Source organism: Amblyomma maculatum, chromosome 3 (assembly GCF_055883805.1).
Source record: "Amblyomma maculatum isolate TAMU_Amacu chromosome 3, ASM5588380v1, whole genome shotgun sequence".
NCBI lineage: Eukaryota > Metazoa > Arthropoda > Arachnida > Ixodida > Ixodidae > Amblyomma > Amblyomma maculatum.
In genome coordinates this window covers 214,988,994-215,015,320 of record NC_139346.1, presented here as the reverse complement: position 1 = coordinate 215,015,320, position 26,327 = coordinate 214,988,994, and the positions used below count along the sequence as shown (strand labels likewise).

At 43.1% G+C, this 26,327-nt stretch overlaps 1 protein-coding gene across 1 annotated transcript in view; it reads right to left on the bottom strand.

The window, feature by feature from the left end:
• Positions 1-1,798: 1,798 nt before the first annotated feature.
• The window catches only part of LOC146197684 (uncharacterized), a 28,655-nt gene continuing 4,126 nt past the window's right edge, over positions 1,799-26,327 (bottom strand). The window contains exons 3-11 of the mRNA XM_084597226.1: positions 23,623-23,708; positions 19,463-19,528; positions 14,520-14,633; positions 13,716-13,888; positions 12,040-12,164; positions 10,073-10,154; positions 8,573-8,722; positions 3,567-3,662; positions 1,799-1,966 (exon numbers count right to left, since the gene is read on the bottom strand). Of these exons, the coding sequence (XP_084453352.1) occupies positions 1,799-1,966; positions 3,567-3,662; positions 8,573-8,722; positions 10,073-10,154; positions 12,040-12,164; positions 13,716-13,888; positions 14,520-14,633; positions 19,463-19,528; positions 23,623-23,708 (1,060 nt within the window). The remainder of the gene's footprint in view (positions 1,967-3,566; positions 3,663-8,572; positions 8,723-10,072; positions 10,155-12,039; positions 12,165-13,715; positions 13,889-14,519; positions 14,634-19,462; positions 19,529-23,622; positions 23,709-26,327) is intronic.

Below are 26,327 nucleotides of genomic sequence, written 5' to 3'. Positions count from 1 at the left end.
GAAGCTGATAATTCTTGAAAATACTAAGTGTCGGCTGAAATTGTACAGCTGCTGAAATATACCTATATCACTTTGTCTTATTTAGTAGAAGTGCGCTGAAATGGAACGAGGAACGAAGTTTTTCCTCTAACCTCTTTGTAAGTATTTAGTACGCTGACCACGATGACGTTATTTACAATCGGTGACTTTATCTGCAGATATTAATACTCTGGCTGGGATCTTGGGCCCCTTATGTTAATCCTCTAATAGGACACTAAAGAGAAATGAAAATCACAATATGTTTAATACTTTATTAATGTTCTTTCGGAAAGAAGCTCCCCTGTGTCCTGTCCGAGGTAACTTTTTCGCTATTACACTGTTTGTGTTTACCTCTGTATTTTGCTCTTTTATAATATCTTGCTGGGCTGGTGGGCCTTCATCAAATTATAGGAACACTATGGCGGAAGCGAAAATGTCTCACGCTTATTGTTTCAAGTAAGAGAATATTGCTTATGGTGTTTATCACCAGCAACGCTTTGTACACGACCGGTTTGTGTTCGAAAGAGATTCTAATAAGCATGCGCTTCTGGGAGAGCTATCATAAGTTCTATGCGCAGCCCGGTTAATGTATGCGACTAAGATGCATAGCTATCCCACCACGCTGAGCGAACCGCGCTAGGAAACGTTCACACGCTGGTCTTTCATAAAGTGAAGCTCCCTGGCCGAAAGCTACGCCCGCACGAACCTTTACCTAGAAATAATTATTTCTTACACTGAGAGTTTCAGTACACATGCATTACGCCCTAATTAGGAGAAGGTGGTAGCAATTAGTGGGATCTGAACTGAGGATTCTATTTAGAGCTCTGAGCTTATATTCTACAGATTTAGAGCTTCGTACTCGTTTTAGAAGCAATGGGGTTTAAAAAGGTGGCAACCCGTAAATATGTCACCAGTTTTTATTTACAGTCACAAAATTTTATGAATTATTTTCCGTTAGCAAATCCATCTCTTAAAGCCGGAAGAACCATGAAGAGCTAGATAGTCGTTTATTAAATTGTTAGATGGATTCGTCATTTGAAGCCTGTTTTTGCGCCTTTATTATGCGTTTTCCTGTCCAGTTTGTTAATAAGGATACATCTCTGCGTTTGCCCTGGTTCGTTTTAGCAGCTTGGTGTGCAGTTAGTGAAGGAAAATTTTTGCCTACGGAGTCTGATGGAATATGCTTTGCTCACTTCTTCGCGCATTAACTTGTTTCACTTGATTTTATTTTCAAATCGGCCGTAATAGCTTCGCTTATTAGGGACTAAAGTTTGCACTTTCCACACCTATCTGGTCGTGTACCTGAGGAGACTCTTTAGGGATTTTTTTTACGGAAGTTGCTGACACCCTCAATTTTATTACTGTTCGCCTTTCTATAGACTGGTATAAAGAGCCTGTCCAGAAGGGAAAGTTTTTAACCCCCCCCCCCCCCCCCCCCTCCTTGTTCCTCATCATCATCGAACGTGCTGCTATTTATTTCTACACATATGGACATTTGTAAAATGTTGACATTAGGTGAACATTGTAACACAAGCAGGTCGATATCAAGCGATGAACACACTTTACAACGCTGTTGGTGACTTATTCGACCTACAATAATACTTGTCACTATCATGGTGATGCCCAGGGTACTTCACTTCATATGTGCTTGTCGACGTTCGCAGTCTTTTTACGCTGTAGTCGGAGTCGCCGATATATTATTATCCGTGGCATTTTTAGTGGCCGATGTTTCATGTGCAATCTTCCGCAAGTGAATAATTAAGTTTATTGATGCCAGGCGTCAAGCCTTGGCTTTCCTCGTCAACTGCCTTGGCCCTTTTCTATAGAAGGTTCTCAAATCAAGCTTCGGACAGAGCGTGTCATTGCTGGGCGTATACAGTTCTATATCGAAGAAGGCGATGTTGAACCTCCAAGCAGTAGACGGGTCTCCGTTTTCTGCGGAAACAAACTGCATGGGGAAAAGAGTTATGCCATTAGTTTATATGTGTGCTTTCAAGGCGAAGACATTGCAAAGAAAGTATTAACAAATGAAACGACTTTCTTCAAGCTCAGAAAAATGATATTACATGGGATATTATGGAATATCGAACGTGGCGAGAGACAACTATACGCATCGATAGAACTTAGAACAACACTATGCATATTACAGGATGAAAGAGCGACGTTATGTTATTTATTCTACAATTTTAACTTATAACTATTCCTGCATTGATTTTGAATTTATAAAACACCTCCTATTATTTTAAGTTATCGACAGTCTATATTCCGGTGGCAAAAGTATCACTGTTACTGACATCTTAAATGTGCATCTATATTTACGACCAAATGTTATGGGAACTTCAATTTTACCCCCTGTCGCTCTGTTATCGTCAGGCGTTCATTTCTTTGCATTTTATAGATGCGCGCAGTCCAATGCTTTCGCATGCCCCGCCATCAACATGTCGTCACGATTGCCTACACCGCAAAACAGACTTCTTTTCTTATCCCTCGTATCGAATCGATCCTGTGCTGCATCCCTGCAACGTTCCTAATCTCATCTGTCAACCTGACACCCTGATGCCAACTCCTGCGCTTGACCTGCTTCCGGAATTGACTCCGTAATCTAAATGAAATCGCCTTCGCATTACACACCCTTCTTGCGATGCCCCTTGAATATGAACTGGCATTCCTTTAACTCACGTTTTCATAATCGACTCTTCTCTCTGCCTGTCAATGTTCAACGAGCTTCCCTTTCCATACCTCACTGCGCTTACCTGAATATACATAGCATGGTGCGAAATGCTAAATCACAGATCGCGTGAGATAAACAAGAGCTGAAAATTGTGAGGTTAAAGTTGTAGTTCTCTGCGTTGCACTACGACATTTAAGAAAAATGCTATTGCAGGTGTTTGTTTGCTTATTTATTTATTTCTTTACTTATCCGCTATGTGTATATAAAGATACACATTTCAATGAGGAGATTCAAACATTTACAACAATAAGAGAAAACGATGAGAACAACAAGAAAAATATCGTTTGGTTTGCAAAGAACAAAATTAAAACAACAGAAAGATCACACCAGCAATAAACGCAAGAAAAGAGGTGCAATAGGCTGCAAAGAACGAAATCAAGCAACAGAAAAATCAGAACTCGTAAACGAAAATAAAATCAAGGGTAGACACTAGAGTAATACTTTAGTTATCGCGTTTTTGAAATATTCTGTCTTTTATAGACGCACAGGTTGAAGGTAGGTTATTCCAGTCATTACCTGTCTGAATAAAGAATGAGTGTAGTCGTGTTGACGTTTGGCAGTGTGGTATGCTGATATTGTGCGCCTAATCGCGGTGAGAGGAAATAAACAGAGCTGGCTGGATGCAGATACCGCGAAAAGCAGGGTTATGATAGTAAATGTTATAAAGTTAACTTATTTATTTTAATAAATAAACAATTGTCAGCCAAGTATTTCCCCAGTGCGAACGTAGCAACTGCTATGCGCGTCCGCTCGTTCTTTCACAAATCTAAACTGGCCCTATAACTTGCCGTATGCCATCGGAGACAGCTGTACTTACCAGCGCGTGTGCAGTAGCATTAGTGTTGCACATGGAGACTATGCCATCTTTGATGGCGTAGCCGGTGTTATCGTTGAAAGACAGGTCTTTGCATATCTTTAGTAAAAGAAGAAAAGAACAGGCGAGTTAATCCGCTTTGTGCAGAACTGCGAGTTCATAGCCTTTGTGTGAGTGTGCTGTAGCCACAAAGGATTTTTTGCCTTACTGCGACAGGAGTGCTGGGGGAACACCAGTCGCCCCTGGCAGATATCCCAGCGTTGTCTGTGTGATACCTTAGTGACTGAAGCATGCACCCTTGAGATACACCGCCCACACGCCATCTACACACCTCAGAACCCTAATTAGGGGGCTGCCCATTTACCTGCAGGCGTCCTCTGTCCACCCACACACCCCACCTTCACCCACCGCCACCCACCTTAATTTTCCAGGGACATCAACCGCCGAACACTACGCTTCAGAAGCTCATCAACAGGCTTCTATTCCTTTCACGCAGAAGAGGCACAAATAAGCGATGGCTAAATCAAATTTAGAATCACAAATGGAAACCCAGCCGTCCTCAAGAAGCCCGGCCACGTTACCCCCTCCCCCTCTCCTATCACCATTCCCCTCATCAAATTTAGGGCTGCACTCCCCCAATAACTATCGTTTAGACCTGCATTGATCCCTACCCAACATACAACCTACAGAAGTGTCACCTGGCTCCGTATACCTTCACCGCCCTCCCATCATCCCTAGAGGAACCCTGTCGTGTGTCTGAAACCCTTGCTTAGAGTAAGGTCGTTCATTATATTAAGAACATCATAATCATTCAACGACAGTAAATAGAACGACTTCAGCCGAATTTTCTCGTCAGGTTACATAATCATACCTTTGATTAGACAAAGCAATGCTTTTGAATGTATACAACCTGGCAGCATGCAGCACAGACTCTGGCAGGATTTTTTGCCACGTAATAATATATTTCACTATCCTTCTAGTGCTTAGATGTTGCAACACGTAACTATTTTAACACCTTGTACAAAAGGTAATGCATGCCTAGAGAACATTAGGATTTTGTTTCGAGCTAGAAAACTGATTGCCTCTTTAAAGGCGTGGAATAATCAGCACTTCTAAGCAGCACCGTCCTTAAAAATTCATTGACGAATGTGTTTTCTCTCGAAACAGTGACATAAGACGGAAAAATAACTGGATCGCCCCCGGATGTTAGTGTTCATAACAGCCAACGCTTGTCTCTACTTTTCCATCCACAGAATTTGTCACACTCAGTGCGCATAGCAGATTCTGTTAAAAAACTGTTCCCGAAAGGTCAGAAGTTTTGTAGCTTTTCATTAATTGACAGGACACGCTCTGTCTGTCCGTGAATGTTTGTGTGCGGGATATAAAGAAAATTTTTGTCTTTCTAGTTTTTATCCCCGCTCCCTAAGTCATGACTTTAAATATTATTCCTATTGTCACGTGGTGGTGACCAGGGTCGATGACACAAATGAGGAGTCGGTGATTGCACTGAAGAAACACTTTATTGAGCTTACTTGCGCCCGCAAAGGAACTAAACAACTCGGCGGCGGCGATAGCAACAAACGTGCTCGTCGATCGTCGAACAAAGAATGCTCGTCACACTCGTCAACGCTCAATTAAAGGCTGCTCAGAACAATCTAGATAACGTCGCTAACTGCTACTAGCACAACCTGGAACATTGTAGGAACATACGCAAGTGATCGAAATCTTCGAGACAGACTTTGGCTCATCTTTCGAGACAAAGAAAATGATAACGTGTGGTATCACGACAACGCGCATCAACAAACACGGGATACAGAATTGATACGCGTGCCAGGATCACAGTGATACGCCCGCATGCCGGCGGCTGTTAAAAAACAACAAATACAGTTTTGAAGGTCTCGCGGCACTATTGTATCCCGTTCTACAGCTCCTTGGAGCATCAAGCTCAGAAAACACAAGTACAAGTGCGTGATGGGAATATCGCTTCCGTTCAATGCGGCAGTACGGAAGCGCCAATGTTTCGCTGTGGATAAGGCGTGTTTGACATTCACAGAAAGAAATATGTGCAGACCGCACTGCTCTCCACTTATACGACGTCGGTGCACCGAGCAATAATGCAGCTACGCACTGAAAATGAAATTTTCCTCGCGGTCGGATCTCCTTAGTTTAGAGCAGCTTCTTGGCAGCCCCTATCCCTGCACTTTGAAGTTGATGTTCCTCAAAATATTTGCTGCCTAGTATTTTTTAACGAAATTCAGCAGAGGACATGAGGCAGAAAGCAGACGTAATAAAGCTGTATAGTCATGCACTATTTACGCCTCTGTCGATTTCGCGTGCATTTTCTACGAAAGAATAGTTGTCGACCGACTAAATTTCAAGCAGAGGACTTGAAACCCGCCCATTCAAACTTCCCTGAAAAAGAGGGATCAGCGTCCCCGTAGCTGTCTCACATGATAAATGAATATTTTCGCAATCCCCTCCTACCCATGCACACTGTCTTCCCGATAGCTCTTCTAATTAAGAGACACATATGTAGTCGAGTTGGGCCTGAACGCGGGTGGAAGGAGGGTGGAGGAGGCTTGGCTGTGGGTCTGTGGCTGTGTGAAGGAGTTACTGTCACCACATCTTGTCTTAATGTCGACAAGTCTATCAGAAATATTTTTCAATTCTCGCAATTTCTTGCTTGGCTGCACAATATTAAAACCCTTAAAATTAGTGAAGAGGAGGAAGAATCAAGATTTATTAGGCCCGAAATAATTCGGTGGTGCATGCTTGCACCAGACGGGATGGTTCCCTAGTTGCGGGACCCATATGCTCCCAGCAGCCCCTCACCCCTGTCCGACAGTCCGAGCTGAATCGATAGGGCGGGGATGGATAGTAAGGTCTCCCATCGCTCAAGGAGTTGGGGATTGGGGGTATTGGCGGGAATTGGAGAAGGAGGGGCCTTGCGGTTTGCTCATTCTGCCCAAACGTGCAGCAGGGTGCCCTTTTCTTTTTTGCAAAAAGGACAGAGAATATAGTGTTCCGCAGTGTACATGCGGTTCATCAGTACGGGATGCGCAAGCGATCTCGCCTGCGCTCGACGCAGGATCGTCTGTTGTTGCCTGGTGAGTTTAGGGTGCGGTTCTGGCAATTCCTCTCGGTACATTCGGGTAATCTCCAGAAAGCTGGTAACCGCAAGCGGTAGCTCTTCCGGCTCGTGCTCGCCCCGGATTGACATTTCTCGGTAGTCTGTGAAGGTGTTGTCTGCTACCTGCGAGTGACCCGGGATCAAAAATAGCTCTATGGCTCTGCCCGGAGGCTTGCACTTGGATGGAATGGCGCGGAGGAGATTGCCTCCCTGCGGAAGCTTCTGTAGGCTGTCTTTGAGTCGGTGACCACGGTGTCCACGCTCGGCTGTGCGAGTGCGAGGGCCACGGCCGCTTCTTCGGCAGCTGTGGGATCTGTTGTTTTTATGAGCTGTAGAAGAACGGCTGATTGGGCGAGTTGGTGAACCATGATGGACAGTAATATACATGCGCAAAACGGTGAGACAAAGAGGAGAAGTCTTCTCTTTGTCTCGTCTTTTGCGCACGTATATTACTGTTTTTATGAACTCGTTGACGATCAGCCTGTCTTTTGACGTAACCACCACCGCTGAACGGTAACTGTGTTTTCGGAGCGAGGCGTCCGCGTAGAGGACCCTGGGGTTTCTTCCAGCTTCCAGGATGTGACTTTGGCCCGCGCGGTGCGCCTCTCGTCGTCTTTGCCAGGCGTCATGCTTCGGGGAAGGGGTTTGGTCTGAATGGTCGTCTCCCAGTATTCCGGAAGGGCTTCCTTGAGGGGTACTGGCTTAATCTGCCATTCTATCTTGCGTAGGATGGTTCGTCTGTGTTTCGTGTGACTAAGCCGGATTCTCTGATTTGATAGGTGGGCTTCAATGAGCTCCTCCACCGTATTGCAGGCGCCCATGTTTAGCAGTCTTTGCGTGGATGAGTATATGGGCATGCCCAGTGCTAGCTTCGTTGCCTTACGAAACATTGTGTTTAGGGTGTCCCTATTCGCTGCAGAAAATGGTTTGGTTTAGTTCGGTGGTTTGGTTCGGGACTATCAGGGACGCCACAGTGGAGGGCTCAGGAAATTTCGACGACCTGGGGTTCTTTAAAAACGTGCTCCGGCATCGCCATGGCCGCCAGGCTTCTCGCGTTCATCAAAAAGCGGCCTCCGCGGCCTGTGCTGCACCCCCGTCCTTTGGGTTTACAAGTCGAATGCCCTACAGGCTGTGGTTGGAGATATAGCATATCGTCACCCTTTTCAGGCAAATATTTACCTCGTTAGCGGAAACAGAAATCCGGTTAGAGATGCAAAAAGCTAGAAGGCGTTTAGGATACGATCCCTCCAACAGAGTTATGTAAGGAGAGAAAATGCAGCGATGGGAAGCGAGATGACACTTTCTCTCATATATATATATATATATATATATATTGAAGACGGGTTTATTGGGGGTTATTCGGAGGACTGGAGACGGCGACCGGTGACGCAAGACGATCGTAGAGTGAAGCACAATATCTTCCGAACAAGACGGTCCGAGCTCTCAGTGCGAGCGCCAGCTGATCGGCGTCTTCATCGTCGTTAGCGTCGGCGCTGTATAATCTTCTTCCTTACAATATATATATATATATATATATATATATATATATATATATATATATATATATATATATATATATATATATATATATATATATATATAATGCCCACAGATCTAGCCACATGGCCTACCATAGCTTTACCATGGCCAACATACATTTTTTGTACACAGAACACAATACAAATGTGTACACAACGCTGGCATTCTTGGGAATGCCGTAAACAGCGCAACTGACGCCTTTTATTTTTAAAGCAAGAAAAATAGAACAGAATGTTACAGCTGACACATTGAAGAACTGGTTGCCGGCTCTGTGGCGTCCATGAGTGCGACTTAAGTTTAAGCATCATGGCCCGAAAATTGACAGATTATTGATACGTACATCGCTTGAACGTCGCAGCACTCTGCTTCTCCTGCAAACGTCTCCTATGTTCGTCTTGTGCGTGTCTTTGGGATCAAACTGCACTACTCCAATAGTTGTGGAGATGGCCACAGAGCTATTTATACCTTCGGCCAGTCTTTCGTAATTTTTCTGGAGTCAGAAAAAAAAATTGTGAATGAGTATAATTAAACCGGCTTACTTGAGAATTACACGCTACAATTGATTGCGCATCCGTTTTTTTTTTTTACCCGTATGCAGTATATGGCAGCTGTATGAGATTATCGGTGCCGCGCATTCGACGACAAGAGGAGTCACACATACACAAACACAGCGCTATGTCTGTGTCCCCTCTTGTCTTTGACGTACGCGCTGCACCGATAATGTCTAGCCAACATGCCCAAGCGTTTAAATTGCTGTATGAGCTTGCACACCCCATTAAGGAGCAAATTTTACAAGACAAGCAACAATATCTTTACCCAGGTTGGCTATTGCATGTAAGTTCGAAAATTATTTGAAGCTTTATTGCTAAAAAATGCGTCCTAATTCTGAATTCTCCAGAAGCAGCCGTTAGTGAAGCAGAATACTAGGAATAATGGTGTCACAGAAACCTTTTATTGTATATTTTCTTGTTGGTGTCTTATTTCGTTATATAAGTTGTGTATAAAGAAGAAAGTTCATAAAAGTGTTGGCAGCGGTCAGTGAGAAAAATTTCATGGCTAGCCGAGTCTCCATTGGCTTCAACAACAACGACAGGACCTCTCAAAATTTTAGAGACATTTAGCATAGTGGAGGCGTTTCAGCTCTGGTGTTGCGATTTATCGGACGCCCCGAGACAATGCGAGCGCGCAGTGTGCACCACGTCAGCAAGTAAACATCAACACTATTGTATATCTCTGAACACTGTCCGTTTTCAGGGCGGTGAGCTACGGCCGCTCTGATGCTGCGATGACTAAAATAGCAAAGATAATGCTTTTAAACTCGTGGAGAACTTACTTATTAAATGAATCAAAGTAAAATGAATTATTGTCTTTTACGTGCGGATTCGAACAGGTCGGGTTCGAACCCGGGTTCTCAGGGTCAATAGCGGGGCATTTTAAATACTAATAACAAAGCTTGGCTAGGGGTATACTTGCACCATTTGACGCAGTGGCTCACAGATGGGGCTACAAGTGGGGTTAAACTAGTGGTCTCAGCGAACAAGCGCGCTGTTAAGCTACGGGGGGAAGGCTACGGTTAAGCCTTCCCTATTTGATGTGGTGGCTCCCAGGTGACACCCCATCTACCGCTGAAGCTGCAGTGCACCAGGCCCATAGCCCCAGAACGTTTGTGTAAGTATAGTGTAAAGGACGGTGATTACACAGAGTTCAAGCAGGTAAACAGAAAAAAAAATTCATTATTTCGCTCTATAGTCGGTTCAACAGAAATAACTTCCGCCAATTTTTGTACCAGCATGTCGGTTGTCTTTTTACAATATTATGACCTATTAAGCGCTGTGCTTACCTTCGTTATCATAAGTTCGTTGATGCCGATTATACAGGAGTCAACTGGCGGCTTGTGTGTTTGAAAAATTATTATAGCGCCTCTGTAAAAAAAAAAAAAAAAAATTTGAGGCTGTGGAAAGCGTTTTTGGCGCAGCTCCAAAATAACATGGAAACAAAAGGAACAGATTCAGTAAACAAGCAATGCTTTTAGAGTACAAATAAATTACTGCAGGCACTCCATGTAAGATCATAGGAATGAAATAGCAATGCTAGTATAAATATACGAGGTTGTCAAGAACCATACCGTGCCTACAGAAAGTCTGATACGAAGCAAATGTGCAGGTGATTTTGTTTCCAAAAACAGTTGTGTTCCTATCCCACGGTAGGATAACAGCAACATGCTTTCCAACTCTTCGGGGGTTTCCTTAAAATGTACGAATTTTCAATTTCTTTACAAATTTACGAATAAGTTGCTCCAAACCTTACAGAAAATAAATTTTCCGCAGGCACCAAGGGCCCACTCGGAAGTTCTTGTCAGCAGCAGCCGCAATCATGTAATAAATTCCATCGTGCATCAGCGTGAGCACGAACCCATAGCGTACTCGATGCCTTCTCAGACTTACTGAAGTTTAGTATCCCATCATTCCTGTAGTATTCCGAAGACCTATCCTTGACGGTCTAAAGCTTTTCGATTTGGCATTGTTTCTCGGTTGTTTATCAATATGATCAACTGCTCCGTTATGAGGTCTTCATGCCTGCCGAAAGAAGCTGCATGGATATCTGTCATGTTTAGAAATGTCAGGATTGCATGCGTGGGTTGAGCTTTGATCAAGGTAGGGCAAGAGACTGATGTCGGACAGTGACAGGGTAGTTTAGCTGAAGAAGTGGGGGGAGATAAGTGGGGGGAGATACCTAGTGGATTCGAAGAAGATATTGTAGAAGTTATGTGTACTAGGTAGAGATCACCTGTCATTGTAACGGAATGCAAGGACATCCACTAAAGCACTGCGCGTGAAAACCAGCAAAGACGTAAATAAACGTTACCTAGGCTATCCCAGGACCTCGCTATGTCCCTTCTTTTCGCCTTTGGGCTACTTCATTTTTACTGAATTTCTTATATCCTAATGAACCAACTAGCCCAACAAAAAAGTTTTACTACAGATATTGAGCCCGGCTTTATTAAACCAAGTCGTACGAACTTCCCTATTTGTCCTAGGATTCATGTGAATCGGGATTAAAGGTCATGGACAGCTCAATTATCATCTCAACATTTCATGTAAAAAAGCTACCTGATTTTAAAGTCCTTGCTAGCTCGGCCATGTCATGTACTGTCCTGACGTCACTCAACCCGACAATCATTCTCTGCCAGGCGTTATTTGTCACCTGCCAACATGCCACCTGCCAGAGGGCTGCCCGTGATTTTTAGCTCACAACGCCGAAAACATCGATCTCTGATTTTCTGGAGAATGGGACCTTCAAGACTGTCGCATTAAAACAAATTGCACGTTTTAAACCTTGTTCCGGGATTTGGAGAAGCCATGCAGTGTGTATTCGAGGACGGTATCGGACGTGCAGGGACTTCACTTCTTGGGTAGGAAACTTTTTGTCGCTACCAATTATGCCTGCAGGAGGTTAGGACACCTGGCGGCGCATGCGCAATTAAAGCCTAATTTACGACCACAATACTCTACAGGTGTTCCCAAGAGGTGGCGCTCGCTTTAAACAGGGGTGGTGACATGGTGACGCCACAAGCAGCTGTGAGTTCGCGCGAACGCAGAACGTCCTTGAGTCGTTCCGCATATTTCTCATTCACACAGCAGTAATTCCGTAATGCGCAGCGAATTTGTTCCTATTGAACTGATCGGAGCCCATTTCTTGTCGCAGTCTTTGGGCAAACGCCCGGTAATATTTTTTTCAAGTAAAACTAACCGAGAAATGACAGTCACTGAAACAGGACCGTCTAGTGTAGCCAATTTAAACACTTACTTAGCGATGCTTGCGATCTTCTCTCCATTCTCCTTTGTGGCGTCGGCATCCTTAGGTTGCACCTTGATGCCTAGGAAAGCTACTACGGGCTTTCGGTAGCTCTTTCTGATGTTACTGAAGGCATCCTTGAAAAGTAAGCAGGGTCATGCGCTACGAATCAGGGTCCATTTCGTTTGAGGTGGGAAAGGAAAATCCGAATAACCAGAACAATAATTAACTGCAGTTTTCAGATTTTTATTTAGCAAAAGGGACAGAGAGACGCTGAAGGGGGCGACTTCCAAATAATTTCGCATAAAACGTACACAAACCTTTTCACAATAACTGTTCTCTTGTTTGTACCATGACAACAAGGTTCGCCTCCATTAACTCATGCCAAATAAACAAGTAAATGACATAGATGCTGATATATCGTGGTGGGCAGTATAAGCGCTCTCGCGCTAACATTTTCGATTCATACTACTTTGCGTGCAAGCAACTTAATAAATTTTAAGTTAGTGCTAGGTGAAAAAAAGAAAGAAGACAATTGCCTTGCCACGTCGCCTTGTCATTAGATGTCTCTTGAAATTTTTGGTAAGACCGCAAGCACCTTGAGCACTGCTACAGTTTGAAATGATTTTTTTTTTCCACAGCGACCTACCCAGTCATGTGGAAAAGGTGATATCTGCGATGCTGGATACCGTTGCCATTATTTTCAGTCATGTTCGTGCTTGAACTTTCCTGAAGGTCAGCTGAGGTTTAAGTCCGCTTCAACCAATTAAGACGCGCAGAATCAATGTTATGGTCTGAGATGGGTTTACTTAGTCGTTTAACATCGAGGCATTTGTATAGAGTTTGGAAAAGTGTTAGACGTATTTAGTTGGTCCTAGGAAAGAAGCCAACAGTTGGCGAGGCCTAGAAAGTTTAGAGGATTTTAAAATTTGTACTTTCACGATTGACCTGAATTAGTACTGTAATGAGTTGAGGATTAACAATAAGGAGATACAAAGTAGAAGGAAAAGTAGAAGCAAAGCAGCATTATTACACACTTGCTTGAGTATTAATGCTGCTTATTACCGAACCTTGAGAGTGCTCCTCAGCGTCACCCTCTTGCATTGCGGTGGACGTAAAACGTCCTGTGTTACCGCGAAAGTCACATGGAACGTGATCAACATGGGAAGGCGGAAGCTGTGCGCTATACTATTGATTTCAAGTCTCTTAGGACCGGCAGCCTCGCAAGCTAACAAACAAAAAACTGAAGCGAAAGTGAGGTGCTCGTTGGTCGTAGTTATTTAGGTGCATAAACACAACAGAAAACAGAACAAACAACACAAAGACACAACAGACAACAAAAAAGACAACACAACGGGCAAACGTCGCTTAAACAAATACGAGCATGAACCGTAACGTGCAACACTGGAGCCTTTGTTGGTCTGGCTTTTCTGAAAAAGAAATCGTGATATTGTTACAAGGGCTAATTAGACAATTTTGCTAGGCTATGAACCAGCGGACTAGTGCTTTAAAGTACGAACGCTCGTTTTTTTTTTCGATGAAAAACACGTGACGTGGAAAGGTGCAAACTTGTGCACAAGGAAAAATGAAGCAAGCGATAAAGCTGAACACGCACAAAAAAAAGGAAATTCTCAAATTCTCTTCAACCTCTGAAGCCAACAATAAAGTGGACTTCAATTTGCACGAACCTGGATTTCTTTCGTCTTCGTGTCGACGTCGGAGAAGTCGTTGGCGATTGTGAGGTCTAATATCGCGTACCTGATGCCAACCCACGAGCTCAGTTTCTGGTAATCTGCTTTTTTCGGTTCTTTCGTGTTGAAGCCGGCAATAACTTCCACGCCACGGACGTCGTACGAAACTTCTGAAGAATTAAATATGTGCAAGTGAGAACTCATTGAAATCAATATAAAGCGTGCCTGAAATTACTCGCAACCAAGGATTCGCAAGAGATGCATAGGTGCCTTATCGTGTTCAGCTGGAGTCCCCGCCTCGAAGCCGTTTGTTTCAGTGATAAATTAAAACTAAAGCACATCCCTTCGTGATAGGATATATACTGTACAATTAGTGGTGGTGGTTTGTGGGGTTTAACGTCCCAAAGCAACTCAGGCTATGAGAGACGCCGTAGTGGAGGACTCCGAAAATTTAGACCACCTGGGGTTCTTTAACGTGCACTAACATCGCACAGTACACGGGCGCCTTGCTTTTCGCCTCCATCGAAAAGCTGCCGCCGATACAATTAGTACTTTTTAAGTCGTATGCAATTTTAAGTCGCATGTGACCATTGTAACATCCAGCAATAGACCCCATTAGTGTATACAGCTTGCAGCAAGGCATTTTAGCTGTTAACGGCCGCCTATACAATAAAAACGACAACACGAAGTTTAACAAGAGCTCCCTTTACGTATTGTTTCGTCGCCTTAATATCAGCAGTCGGCACTGCTCTTAATAGTAAGTGTAATGCACCGAGGCCTACAGCACAAATTTCTACGTACTTGCATCGAATTTGGCGACTTCTGGGTAGTATATTACAAATTCGCATGGCGTGTAAGGTACATCCCCTTTTTTGTCGTAGTTGGGACTCCTGTTGGTGACGCAGATGAGGTGTGCTGAAATTAATAATAAAAAATATAATCGCAGCCGGCATGGGAGAAAAGAGGGGGGGGGGGGGGGGGTGGTGCGTGTAGGAGCTCGGCAAATCTGGGCGAATGCTTCTCGGATGCTAGGATGCCACCATATGCCTCTTGGTACTGAACAGTCAATAATTATAGCGGGAATTTGGAATCTTCAGTGGACCTTAGATTCATATAGCAGTCGGAAATAGTGTGATGCGAAAAAAAGCAGTTCAAAGGTCGATATTGAAGCGAGCACGAGTTTTTCCCCATTTAGATCCATCTATTCACGCAGGCACATCTAGAAAAGCAATTTCATTAGTAGAGTAAGTGTGCGTGAAATAAATATTTTGATGCGCGCTATAAAATGAGGTGATAAACTGAGTGAGTTCGTCCTCAGCTTCTGTCCAAATTATGAACATGCCATCTAAAAAGCGTCTGTAAAAAGATGGTTTGGTTGAATATGAAGAGATGAAGTCTGATTCAATATTGTTCATGAAATGTTGGCGTAATTTGGTGCCATTTTTGTGCCCATAGCTGTACTGCTTGTTAGGAGATAATATGAGTTGTTGAATTCAAAAGAGTTAAGTTTAAGAGCCAAATTGGTAAATGTCTTGATGGCACTTTCACTAGGAGAGTCGGGAATTTTATATTTGTTATATTCTCCGACCCTGACCTGGATTCCGTCGTCCTTTGCGATGTTAGTGTAAAGCGATACCACGTCTAGGGCAACTAGGAAAGCTCCACGAAGGAAGGTGACATGGGATAATTCTTTTAGTAAATGATTAGTATCGCGCACGTAGAAGGGATGTTTCGGTGGTATATATTTAATGAGGGAATCAATGTAATCTGAGATAGGTTCTGTTGGTGTGCCAATACAAGAAACAATAGGTCGCCCTGGATGATTTACTTTGTGTATTTTAGGGAGCATGTAGAAGCGTCCCGCAGAGGCCTTTTTTTGGCAGCAGCGCCTAACTAACTCGTGGTGGTAACGCGAGTTTACTGCGAGCTTTTGCTATGATGTTTTTGTTTGTAGCGGTGGGGTCTGATGAGAGATTGTTATATAATTTCGGGTTGTTGAGTTGGCGGTTGCCTTCCTGAATGTAATCATCTTTGTCTAAAATAATGATACGTCCACCTCTATCGGCGGGTTTGATGAAAATGTCCGTACAAGTATTGACACTGTCCTCACTCGCTACGCGGATGTGCTGAAGCTCATCGCACCGAAAGGCATGAAATCAAGGCAGTATATGCCACTTTGGTACTACCGCGGGCTCCTAACTGCCGACGGTGTTCCGGAAATTGGCTAATGGTAGACAAATTTAATCAATGCACCATGAAGTTCAACTACAGACTCATTGAACTGTGCGCTCAAAGCGATAACGTTTTCTACCTCTACCACTGCCTGGAGGGATGCCTTCCCCGCGACCTGAGAAATACATTATCTATCGTTTCTGGCTGTTTACAAATTAAGCAATGTGCTCCCCACGGAAGAAATAAACCTTTTTCTTGAAAAAAAAAATTTTACTGGCAAAGTTACAGTGTGCAAGCTAAAAAGGAAAGTTCTAGCCGCTGCCGGCACTTTCATTCTCTTTTTCCTCTTCAGTACATCGTCGGCTGTCTAACCTTCCGCTTTCTTGGATACATATGTTGACTAACCGAAACCTGTGAGCGTGCACCAGCGCCATCCTCATCCCTAGCGGCGAATGTGAAACATCCTGTTATATCGCGAGCGTCACGTAGCACGTGATCATTAGGGAGGGTGGCAGCTGGGCTACAACCCTCTTACGCTACCTTTGCGACCTGCAGACTGCTAGAATATATATATATATATATATATATATATATATATATATATATATATATATATATATATATATATATATATATATATATATATATATATATATATATATATATATATATATATATATATATATATATATATATATATGAAGGACCCAAAAGAACCGGACATGTACACGCAACCCCCGCCCAACCGCCCGACGTAACCTCGAGCCATCGGTCCCATGGCGGATATATATATATATATATATATATATATATATATATATATAGTGAGCCTTCTGTGAACGTTCTTTAATTTGTACATGCCATGATCTTCCTCTTTCATTTGCACATACCATCATCATCGTCCCGCGGCGCCGGCTCCGGCGCGCGCCTGGGTTTTGTCATCGGAGTAAAACGCCAGACACGGCATCCCTTGCCTTGCCGTCTCGACCTATATATATATATATATATATATATATATATATATATATTCTGGCAGTCTGGAGGTCGCAAAGGTAGCGTAAGAGGGTTGTAGCCCAGCTGCCATATGACGGTATATTAACATTCTTCTCAGACTGAATCCTAAAAAGGCGACCGGACCTGATAATATCCCCAAAGAGTTTTTAAAAACGTGCGCGGAGTGGTGTAGCAGATATTTTTCAAGCATGTCCCATCCAAAACAGTAACCGTTACATCGGGAGTGCCCCAGGAATCAGTTCTTCGGTCACTGTTATTGCTACTTTTTATCAATGACATAACTAACAACGTTAACTGTAGCATTAAACTATTTGCAGATGACTGTATCATTTAGAAAGCAATCAACACCCACGAAGATCACCTGTCGCTAAATAGTTTCCTCACACAAATGACCGAATGGTGTAGCACATGGCAAATGACAATAAACACTCAAAAATCTGTCTATGTGTCCGTAACAGGAAAAAAGTACCCGTCGCACTTTTCGTACACAATAAACGGCGCGCCACTAGCAGAAATTACGCACCATAAATATTTAGGTATCGCGCGGTCATCTGACCTGAAGTGGGGCTCTCATATCACTAGCATCCCATCAGCTGCTTTGCAAAAACCTTTCTTTGTACGAGGACGCCTAAGATTCACATCAGTAGCTACTAAACTCCTAGCATACACAACTTTCGTGAAGCCAATTTTAGAATAAGCGAATATTGTCTGGTTGTCTCAATCAGTAACAAACATAACAAAAGCTAGAAGCCGTTCAGCGCAAGGCATTACTAGTAATATATAACAAATCGCACCGATTCTCTGTCTTTGCTTGCAGCTTCAAGCGGCCTTCCTACTTTATCATCGAGGGCAAAACAAGCGCGCCTGAAGATTCTGTTTCAGTTATTACATAACCACTACAAAATAGACGGAAAAATACATAACCTTTTCAGAATCCCGACCATCTCGACATAGACACTTGTACTCACTAACCGAGTACATCTGTCACAATGACACATTCAAGCATTCTTTCTTTGCCCTCGCCGTCAGTGAATGGAATCGCTTAGATCATTGCATTACTAGCGCGCAATCTCTATCTTCATCCCTATCAGAAGTAGAGCGTTTAATAAATTCATGATAGCGATACAAGAGCTGCACCTGCTACCTGTTGATAGGAAAACGGTCACGTGTACAATTTTGTGATTTACGTGATTTGCACTGCATTGGAAAGTTGTTTTTTATTGCTGATCTTTTTGCTTTGTACGTCATTTTAGCACACGTAATTTTTCCTCTTTTCGCGTACGTGTATTTTATGTCCTGTTGTGCTGCCTATGAAAGATATGTATATAAGTTCTCTGCTCGAATTGTACTAAAAGCCCCCTGCTATGGTCTTGGAAGAAGACCGGTAGTATTGTAAATAAATAAATAAATAAATAAATGTGTGTGTGTGTGTGTGTGTGTGTGTGTGTGTGTGTGTGTGTGTGTGTGTGTGTGTGTGTGTGTGTGTGTGTGTGTGTGTGTGTGTGTGTGTGTGTGTGTGTGTGTGTGTGTGTGTGTGTGTGTGTGTGTGTGTGTGTGTGTGTGTGTGTGTGTGTGTGTGTGTGTGTGTGTGTGTGTGTGTGTGTGTGTGTGTGTGTGTGTGTGTGTGTGTGTGTGTGTGTGTGTGTGTGTGTGTGTGTGTGTGTGTGTGTGTGTGTGTGTGTGTGTGTGTGTGTGTGTGTGTGTGTGTGTGTGTGTGTGTGTGTGTGTGTGTGTGTGTGTGTGTGTGTGTGTGTGTGTGTGTGTGTGTGTGTGTGTGTGTGTGTGTGTGTGTGTGTGTGTGTGTGTGTGTGTGTGTGTGTGTGTGTGTGTGTGTGTGTGTGTGTGTGTGTGTGTGTGTGTGTGTGTGTGTGTGTGTGTGTGTGTGTGTGTGTGTGTGTGTGTGTGTGTGTGTGTGTGTGTGTGTGTGTGTGTGTGTGTGTGTGTGTGTGTGTGTGTGTGTGTGTGTGTGTGTGTGTGTGTGTGTGTGTGTGTGTGTGTGTGTGTGTGTGTGTGTGTGTGTGTGTGTGTGTGTGTGTGTGTGTGTGTGTGTGTGTGTGTGTGTGTGTGTGTGTGTGTGTGTGTGTGTGTGTGTGTGTGTGTGTGTGTGTGTGTGTGTGTGTGTGTGTGTGTGTGTGTGTGTGTGTGTGTGTGTGTGTGTGTGTGTGTGTGTGTGTGTGTGTGTGTGTGTGTGTGTGTGTGTGTGTGTGTGTGTGTGTGTGTGTGTGTGTGTGTGTGTGTGTGTGTGTGTGTGTGTGTGTGTGTGTGTGTGTGTGTGTGTGTGTGTGTGTGTGTGTGTGTGTGTGTGTGTGATAGATGACAGTGTTTCTACGTGGCTATGCAGCTTTTAGCCCATCTTTAGTCTCGGACTTCGCGGCTGTTTCCTGCACATGATCATGATGTAACCATTTACCTTCAAACAAAATATTCAGATTCAGAGTAACCATATTACTGGAGCCAATGACAGCAAGTGTTTCTCAAAAGAAGAGGTAATTATATGCACGCACTTTCTCTTGTGCTATATTGGCCATTGTTGAAAGGACAATCCTCTGTGCACTTACGGAATAAACTTGGAGCACCATGCTGGTGAGTTTTGTCTATGTTCCCATCACCATCGTCATCTTGGTCTGTGGAAGAGTGCAAGGCTTTTCAATCATGAAATTGGCAAACTTGTAACGTGCTTGTGTGCATGACTCACACGACGGACCGATCGGTCGGCAGACCGCGTATTATGTGTTCAGACGTCACTACCATGTAAGGCATGCTGTTGGCCCGGTCCTGCCCCAATCAGAATAATGCAGACTATAATTCTACTCTTGCGTGCCGGTCGCCTCAGCGCACTACAGTAGATAATTGTGCTCCTACTGTCACCTCCACCAATTTGCGGTGCGACAGGCGTGTATAATAGATCAGTTACCTATTACAGTGTGCATCATCCTGACTGAGCCTCGGCGCCCTGCCTCCCACGCCTTTTGTAGTGCTGCAAACAACACCTCTGCCCACTCGGGATGATGCAAACTATAACAGATAATTATGCTATAATACGCGCCTCTTAAGCCCCGAACTGATGGGGGTGACAGTAGGACCAGATCCAGAATAGGACAGGCCCCGATCGACAGCGTGCCTCACAACGAGTGAACACGTAATACGCGGTCCGCGGAGTGATTGTCCACCGCCTGAATCAGCCTTAAGCACGTGAGAATACGTTTTCGAAGTATCTACGACGGCGGATAGAAAGAACTTTGTTAGGTGTATCAAACATCAATCAAAATGATGAGAGCAGAGGCCTTATTTTGTAGTTTTATATAGTTTCTTTTTCATTTCTCTTGCCCACTTGCTATTGATTACGCATGCCTACGTGAAACAGAGCCGATGAATGGCAATTCTTTGCTGGATTTCTGTCAGAGCTGTACATAATGCATCACGAGTAATTGGTTGCTTGTCTTCAGATATATTTTTGTAATTTTGTTATCATTTGATTACTTTACTAAATTGTACCAGTTTTGGTTATTGAACTACTTGTTTTAATCAGTTACTGGCAACCAGCTACTAAGGTGATGCTAGCGGAGGTGTTCGATAAAGAAAAGGCTATGGAAAAGCACTGCGCACGGTCAGGTTTTGGCCACGACCGTGTCACTTCTGTGCAGGTCGAAGAAGCTGCCCCAGGGTTTAACCGACGAATTAAACCATACATGCTATGGTTCCGAAGCACAATGCTGCAATTCAAGGCACAGAGCGCGTGCAATGTTGCGAAGAACTCTCTTGCCGAGTACTTTTTTACCGTGTCCTCTTTTACTATATAGCACTTTGTCAGAGCACTAACCACGAGGAAGCGCGGCGCTTCATATAGATTAGTTAGAAACTAGCAATACAACATTACAGATCTACGGCCTCGCTCGTGTATACACCGAAAGAGTGTTTACATTATAACGACATGTGCCTTCACGAGGAAGCGCAGAACAAACTTTTCTTGAAATTTAACGTCGTATACAGCAGCATCAAACAAGCTGCAATAGTAAAGTTATGTTATGGCAATGACAGTTCTAAGGAAAATAAAGCAGCCGTAATAGATAACGTTTCCGTAATTGAGCTGATTTTCTGGAATTGCAATTGACCCTTGAAATCAGCTACGTACACTCCAAATGAAAAAAATGTATTTGTAATTTGTTTCTCATCTTCTGTAGCGCGTACGAAATTATTATGAGCCCTGATGAGCATGAAGGCGGAGAACAAAGTAAGGTTAAAGGAACCTAACAAATGTGTCTTGTTGCGAGACCTCTGAGCCGCTGAAGCAAGGGCTCATTAACGCGAAGACCCGTGATTCAGAAGTTGCGTAAGGCCTTTCAGAAAGACGTGGGAAAGGAGAATTGTGACTCAGAAATATAGCATTACAAGCTCGACAAAAGCATTTGTTGGGCGAGTTGGTGTTTTTGATGACCCATAACTACAGCGCAAACGACAGGACAGAGATGAAGGAAGGACACTCCACAGCGCTGACTCACAACTCCACAACTTTATTAGGCATGTAGTTGTCAGCGCTGTGTGGTGTCCCTCCTTCATCTCTTTCCTGTCCTTTGCGCTGTAGTTATGGAGCAGTACAAGCTGCCACGTAGGGTTACTGGCCATACGGGTACCTATACCGGCTGTACGGATATATCATGGGGCTGAGTGTGGCAGAGTATTACTTCCTTCTCCGAACTGCACACTGAAGAATTCATCCACAGGAATGATATTGATAATGAGTTCTGAGCAAGGAAACGATCACGTAAATAATTGTCTATGTCGCAGTGCTGCTCATTGCACTTTTCCGTTGGCCACAAACTAAATATAGGTTGGAGGACAGAAACATTTCTGTAAGGTGGGGAAAACATCTTGATAAAAAGCATGACAACCAGCATGAAGAGACACGCACGAATGCCAGTGGAGTAGTTTAACGAGTAACTTCGTTTCTCGCGAAATCATGTCGCATAAGATTCCGTCCATGATTGTAGCATTGCTTGCTTGCTTGCTTGTGGGTCATTTCACGCCAACTGATCCAGGCTTCGCGCTCGACAATCTTCAATTTTTCAAAAAATAAATCATACCCTTGTAGTAGTATGACGAACAAACCCTGCCCGTCCCCTCCTCCCGCGCCCTGGAATTTTTGTAAAAAAAAGAAACTTCTAGCTGCTTCAACTATTTTAAGTTCTGAAGTTTATAAGCAGTAGAAAAACCTAATCACACGATAGAAGTTTCGAGAAAAACGTTTTGACGCATGACTATGAACGTCCGGTAAGCTGAATGTATTTTTTTGTTTTAATATAAACCTCTGAAGGAAGTGCAAAAGATGAATTTTCATGTATTAAATCGAATTTTATTATGGCCACTAGTCGTGTCATCTATTTAAGGGTTTACAAAAGGCAAAAACCGTAAAAATATGTTGGAGATCAAATAACATCAAGTATGTCTGTATATAAATTGTAAATTTGAGAAAAATTGCTCTTCGTGGCGTATTCAGCCTTCAATCGCGTATTCAGGTTGCCCTAGTAAAATAATGAGACGTAGTAAGTTGCACAATACCATTACATGGCCTTTACTTCTGAAAGGTCAATAAAAATAAATTGTAAGATAGCAATAAGCGGTACCTGAATTTGATATCCCTCATCTTGATCCGCATCTGCTGTTGAACGTGGGTAACATCTTCATCCTCCTGCCACGTATGCTGGCGCTTCATTGAGTTTTTGCATCTCTGCCCTTTTCTGAGTTGCCGAAGCTGGCAGCCCCATGGCTTGTGCATCATTCCACTCAAAAAGTGAAGGGCTGGTTCTGTGTATATTTTCAGTCTGCGGAAAGTGTGCTACACTGACGAGAAAGCACGAAGGAACGCCACAGTTGAATGCAACGACTTAAGTTGCAAAAATCATTTTCTCACCCAAAACAAGAATGACTCTTATTGAACTTTTAGAAATAGATGCCATTGAATGCCATTTTGCAACTTAACATTTATATTTTAGTAGGAGCACATAACTAAGCAAATGACGGCTAAAGTGAATAAAAAGCGAATCTTGTCAAATTCAAATTTTTTTTTGTGCAACGCCTTAGGCTGCTTGATTTGTGATATATTTTTGTAGGCATTTTTTGGCATCTGAGAAAGATTGTGAGAAGATTATTTCAATAAGGAAATCAAAATTTCATCCCTATACTTTCTTGCACGGCGTACCATTTAAACGAAAATAAACTCAACTTTGTTCAGTTTAATAGATATGAAAGCGCAGTGTGTTTCGTTTGTAGGAAAGAATTTAATTTGAATTCAAAAATTTTGCTTTAAAACGTTTTTGTGAGTAGTTGTGAGGATGCCAGAGCGCCAAGTACGGATGAGTTGACGTTGAAAGACCGTAATCAAATAAAAGTAGAGAAAAGTATTTCTAACTGTAGGTCATTGACAACTAGCAACTACAATGACCACGTGTTTGGTTCGGACACTCTTGTGTGTTCTCCTTAGGCCAGGATTCTGAACACTCTCGTACTTAAGGCAGAGAGAAGATTTAGAGCGTATAAATGGTTAAAAAACATGTAAAAGCAGCCTCAGAGGTCATTTATATAGTTTAGACCACTTAGCACCACATATTTTCTTGTGCCTGTGGACATTTCGCGAACAGAGTTAATGCGCTTGGCTGCTTTTCAGATTTAAGGGAAATAGATATTGTTGGACAAGCCGCCGATAAGCATAGTCAGTACTTACTGAGAATCAGAAAGTACGCACCAACAGCGCAGCCAACCAACAAAATTGACACCATCACGATAACCTGCATGGAGTGCGTCACGCCTCTGCAAATGAAAAAAAAAAAAAAAGTTGCCAGACTGGACAAAACTGCTATGCTGGGAAAGACCAACAGGGTAGCAGCCCGTGCCTCATTTGCACAAATATACAGGGAAGACAGGGCGAACATCTCGTGGTCTCTGGCAAGTAGGGGCCGCACCGCTGCCGCTTAGGGGTGAACACCATGGCCATGAATGAAGCGAACGACACGAGAAATTTGAGTGCCCCAATGTGGTTCCATCGAGAACAAATGTATTATCGCCTCGCAGAGGAGGAGTCGTCATATTGGAGATGTGGCAGCGTTCTAAAAATGCCGTCCTGCTACAGCTAAGAAGTTACGACACCCTCAATGTCATGCAGAGAGCCACATTCAAAACTTCTACGGTGGATGTGCTCTATAACGGCTCTTGCCAGGCCATGCACAGCTAGTGACTGAAAGTAGGAAGTTGTCTGGATGTTAAGCTCTTCAATATCGTCTGATACAACGACCAAGCATAAAAAAAACTGAAGTACAGATGTTTATTAACAATGTGCAGAGACCTGCGTAGTACTTGCGAAACAGAACGGCGGCTCCCTGAACGAACAGCGGGTGCCGAAACGCTAGAGAAGCAGTGGCAAGTAGGCACCCTAACAACACAGCTCAAAGTGTTCGACTAAAATGAGTGAGTATCCTCTGTCTAAATTTGCTGTCGGAACTGTTCATCAAGAGCAATAAACTACAGTCCAATATCTTCGTCCACATCATAGAAGTGCAGCCTTATCTTGCAATTTTTCTCACCATGCGGACACTGTGCCTCCGTCAATGATACGGTCCTCTCAGCGATGACCTGTCGAAGCGGTGAAGATTTTAAGTGAAGCAGGTAATGCATGGAGCGGATGGAAGGAAAAGTTTCCTTAGACGAATACACTTGCTCCATCGATGTGACTGGTAACGGCTCTTAATTGCTTCGACATCCCTGCTTAACGCCGGCTTATTATATTATCCCATCGTTAAAAAGAAATTGGACACCATGCATAAAGCATTCACTTTCGCGGGTCTTTAGTTCCGTTCATGTCGCGATAATGTGAAGGCATGCACATATTTCGCTCAACTTTGGAACTGTAAAGGCAGTACTTACAGTTGTGTCTTAGTATCACTGCAAAACAGAAGCAAGCATATTAGCGTAGAGTACGAGGAACAGGTGCCAAGGCTCATGCGAAGAGCTTTGTGACGTGTTACGCATGTATTATTCGGTCAGACTATGGTGGTCCTTTTGTCATTTGGGAATACATTTTTTATAGTCCGTTATATTTTAATATGAAACTTACAGATTTATTTAAGACAAATATTCACATTAATATTAATCCGTTGATTAATTATTTATTTCTTATTGCTATACCCACAGTGCTGCGAGCGGCATTACATAGGAGGGGGGAGGAAAAAACAGCATCTATGTCACAAGCATGCAGGAAAAGAAAAACAAAAAGCGATGCAAACGCGGCAAGACGTACATCTCATGAACAGAATATTTACTTGAGCAGCAGCAAAATATTCGCAACTCATAATTGACGCTTACTCTTCAGACAGCCTATTCCAGTGTTTATTCAATATTGGGAAAGAACGAAAACTTATAGGTATCAGATTTAGAGTTATTTTATTGACCTTTAATGGATACTCAAGTCGTAAGAAACTTAGTTGGGAGCGTGAATATTCAAGTCACGATTAATGTCAGTCTTCCTGTGATAAATACAGTGGAAACATTTTAGGCGCAACGAATATCGGCGTTTTTTTTCAGAGAGTGCCATTCTTGAGAGTGACAATTTCTAATCAATAAACCTGTGACGGCTAAATATTTATGGTCATAAGGCACAACTATAAAATAAGCCACTCAGCTGCTTTGGACAAAATATTACCTGACTTTCTTTTCTAACTTTCGAAATGATTCTCTTCCGCTTTGAGTATTTGCATCTTTCTGAGGCGATTCAAGAAAGTAGAGCAGTATTACTGGATTTTACTGATTTCATTACTAACCGACCATAAAAACCAAACTATTCTACATATTGAAATCACTACACGACTATAATAGCATCTGTGTATGTGCTTAGGGGGGAGTTACTAGTTGAGTTTGCAGAGCGCAATAACCTAACAATCATGAATGCCTTCTTCAGCAAACGGAAGAACCGGAAATGGACATAGAAAAGTCCTACGGGGAGTCTAAAAATGAAATTGACTTCATACTGTGTTCAACCTCCCCCATTATACAAGATGTAGAGGTAATCGGGAAAGTGCGATGCAGTGACCACAGGAGGGTGAGGTCCCGAGTTAGCCTAAATCTGAAGGAACGCAACAGATTAGTAAGGAAGAACCCCATCAACGAATTAGCGGTGAGGGGAAGGGCAGCAGAGTTCATGAACTCGCTACAGAATAGATATTCAGCTCTTTATTATAACCGAGGATGGCAACGTTACCCTAGAAGCAATGAAAAATAATTTCAGATATCATTACTTAGTGCGCTGTAGAAGTAGGCGGTAGGATAGTTAGAGAGGATACCGGTAAGCTGTCTAAGGAGACGAAATATTTGATTAAAAAACGCCAGAGTATGAAAGCTTCCAATCAAACAGACCAGATAGAATTGGCCGAGATATCA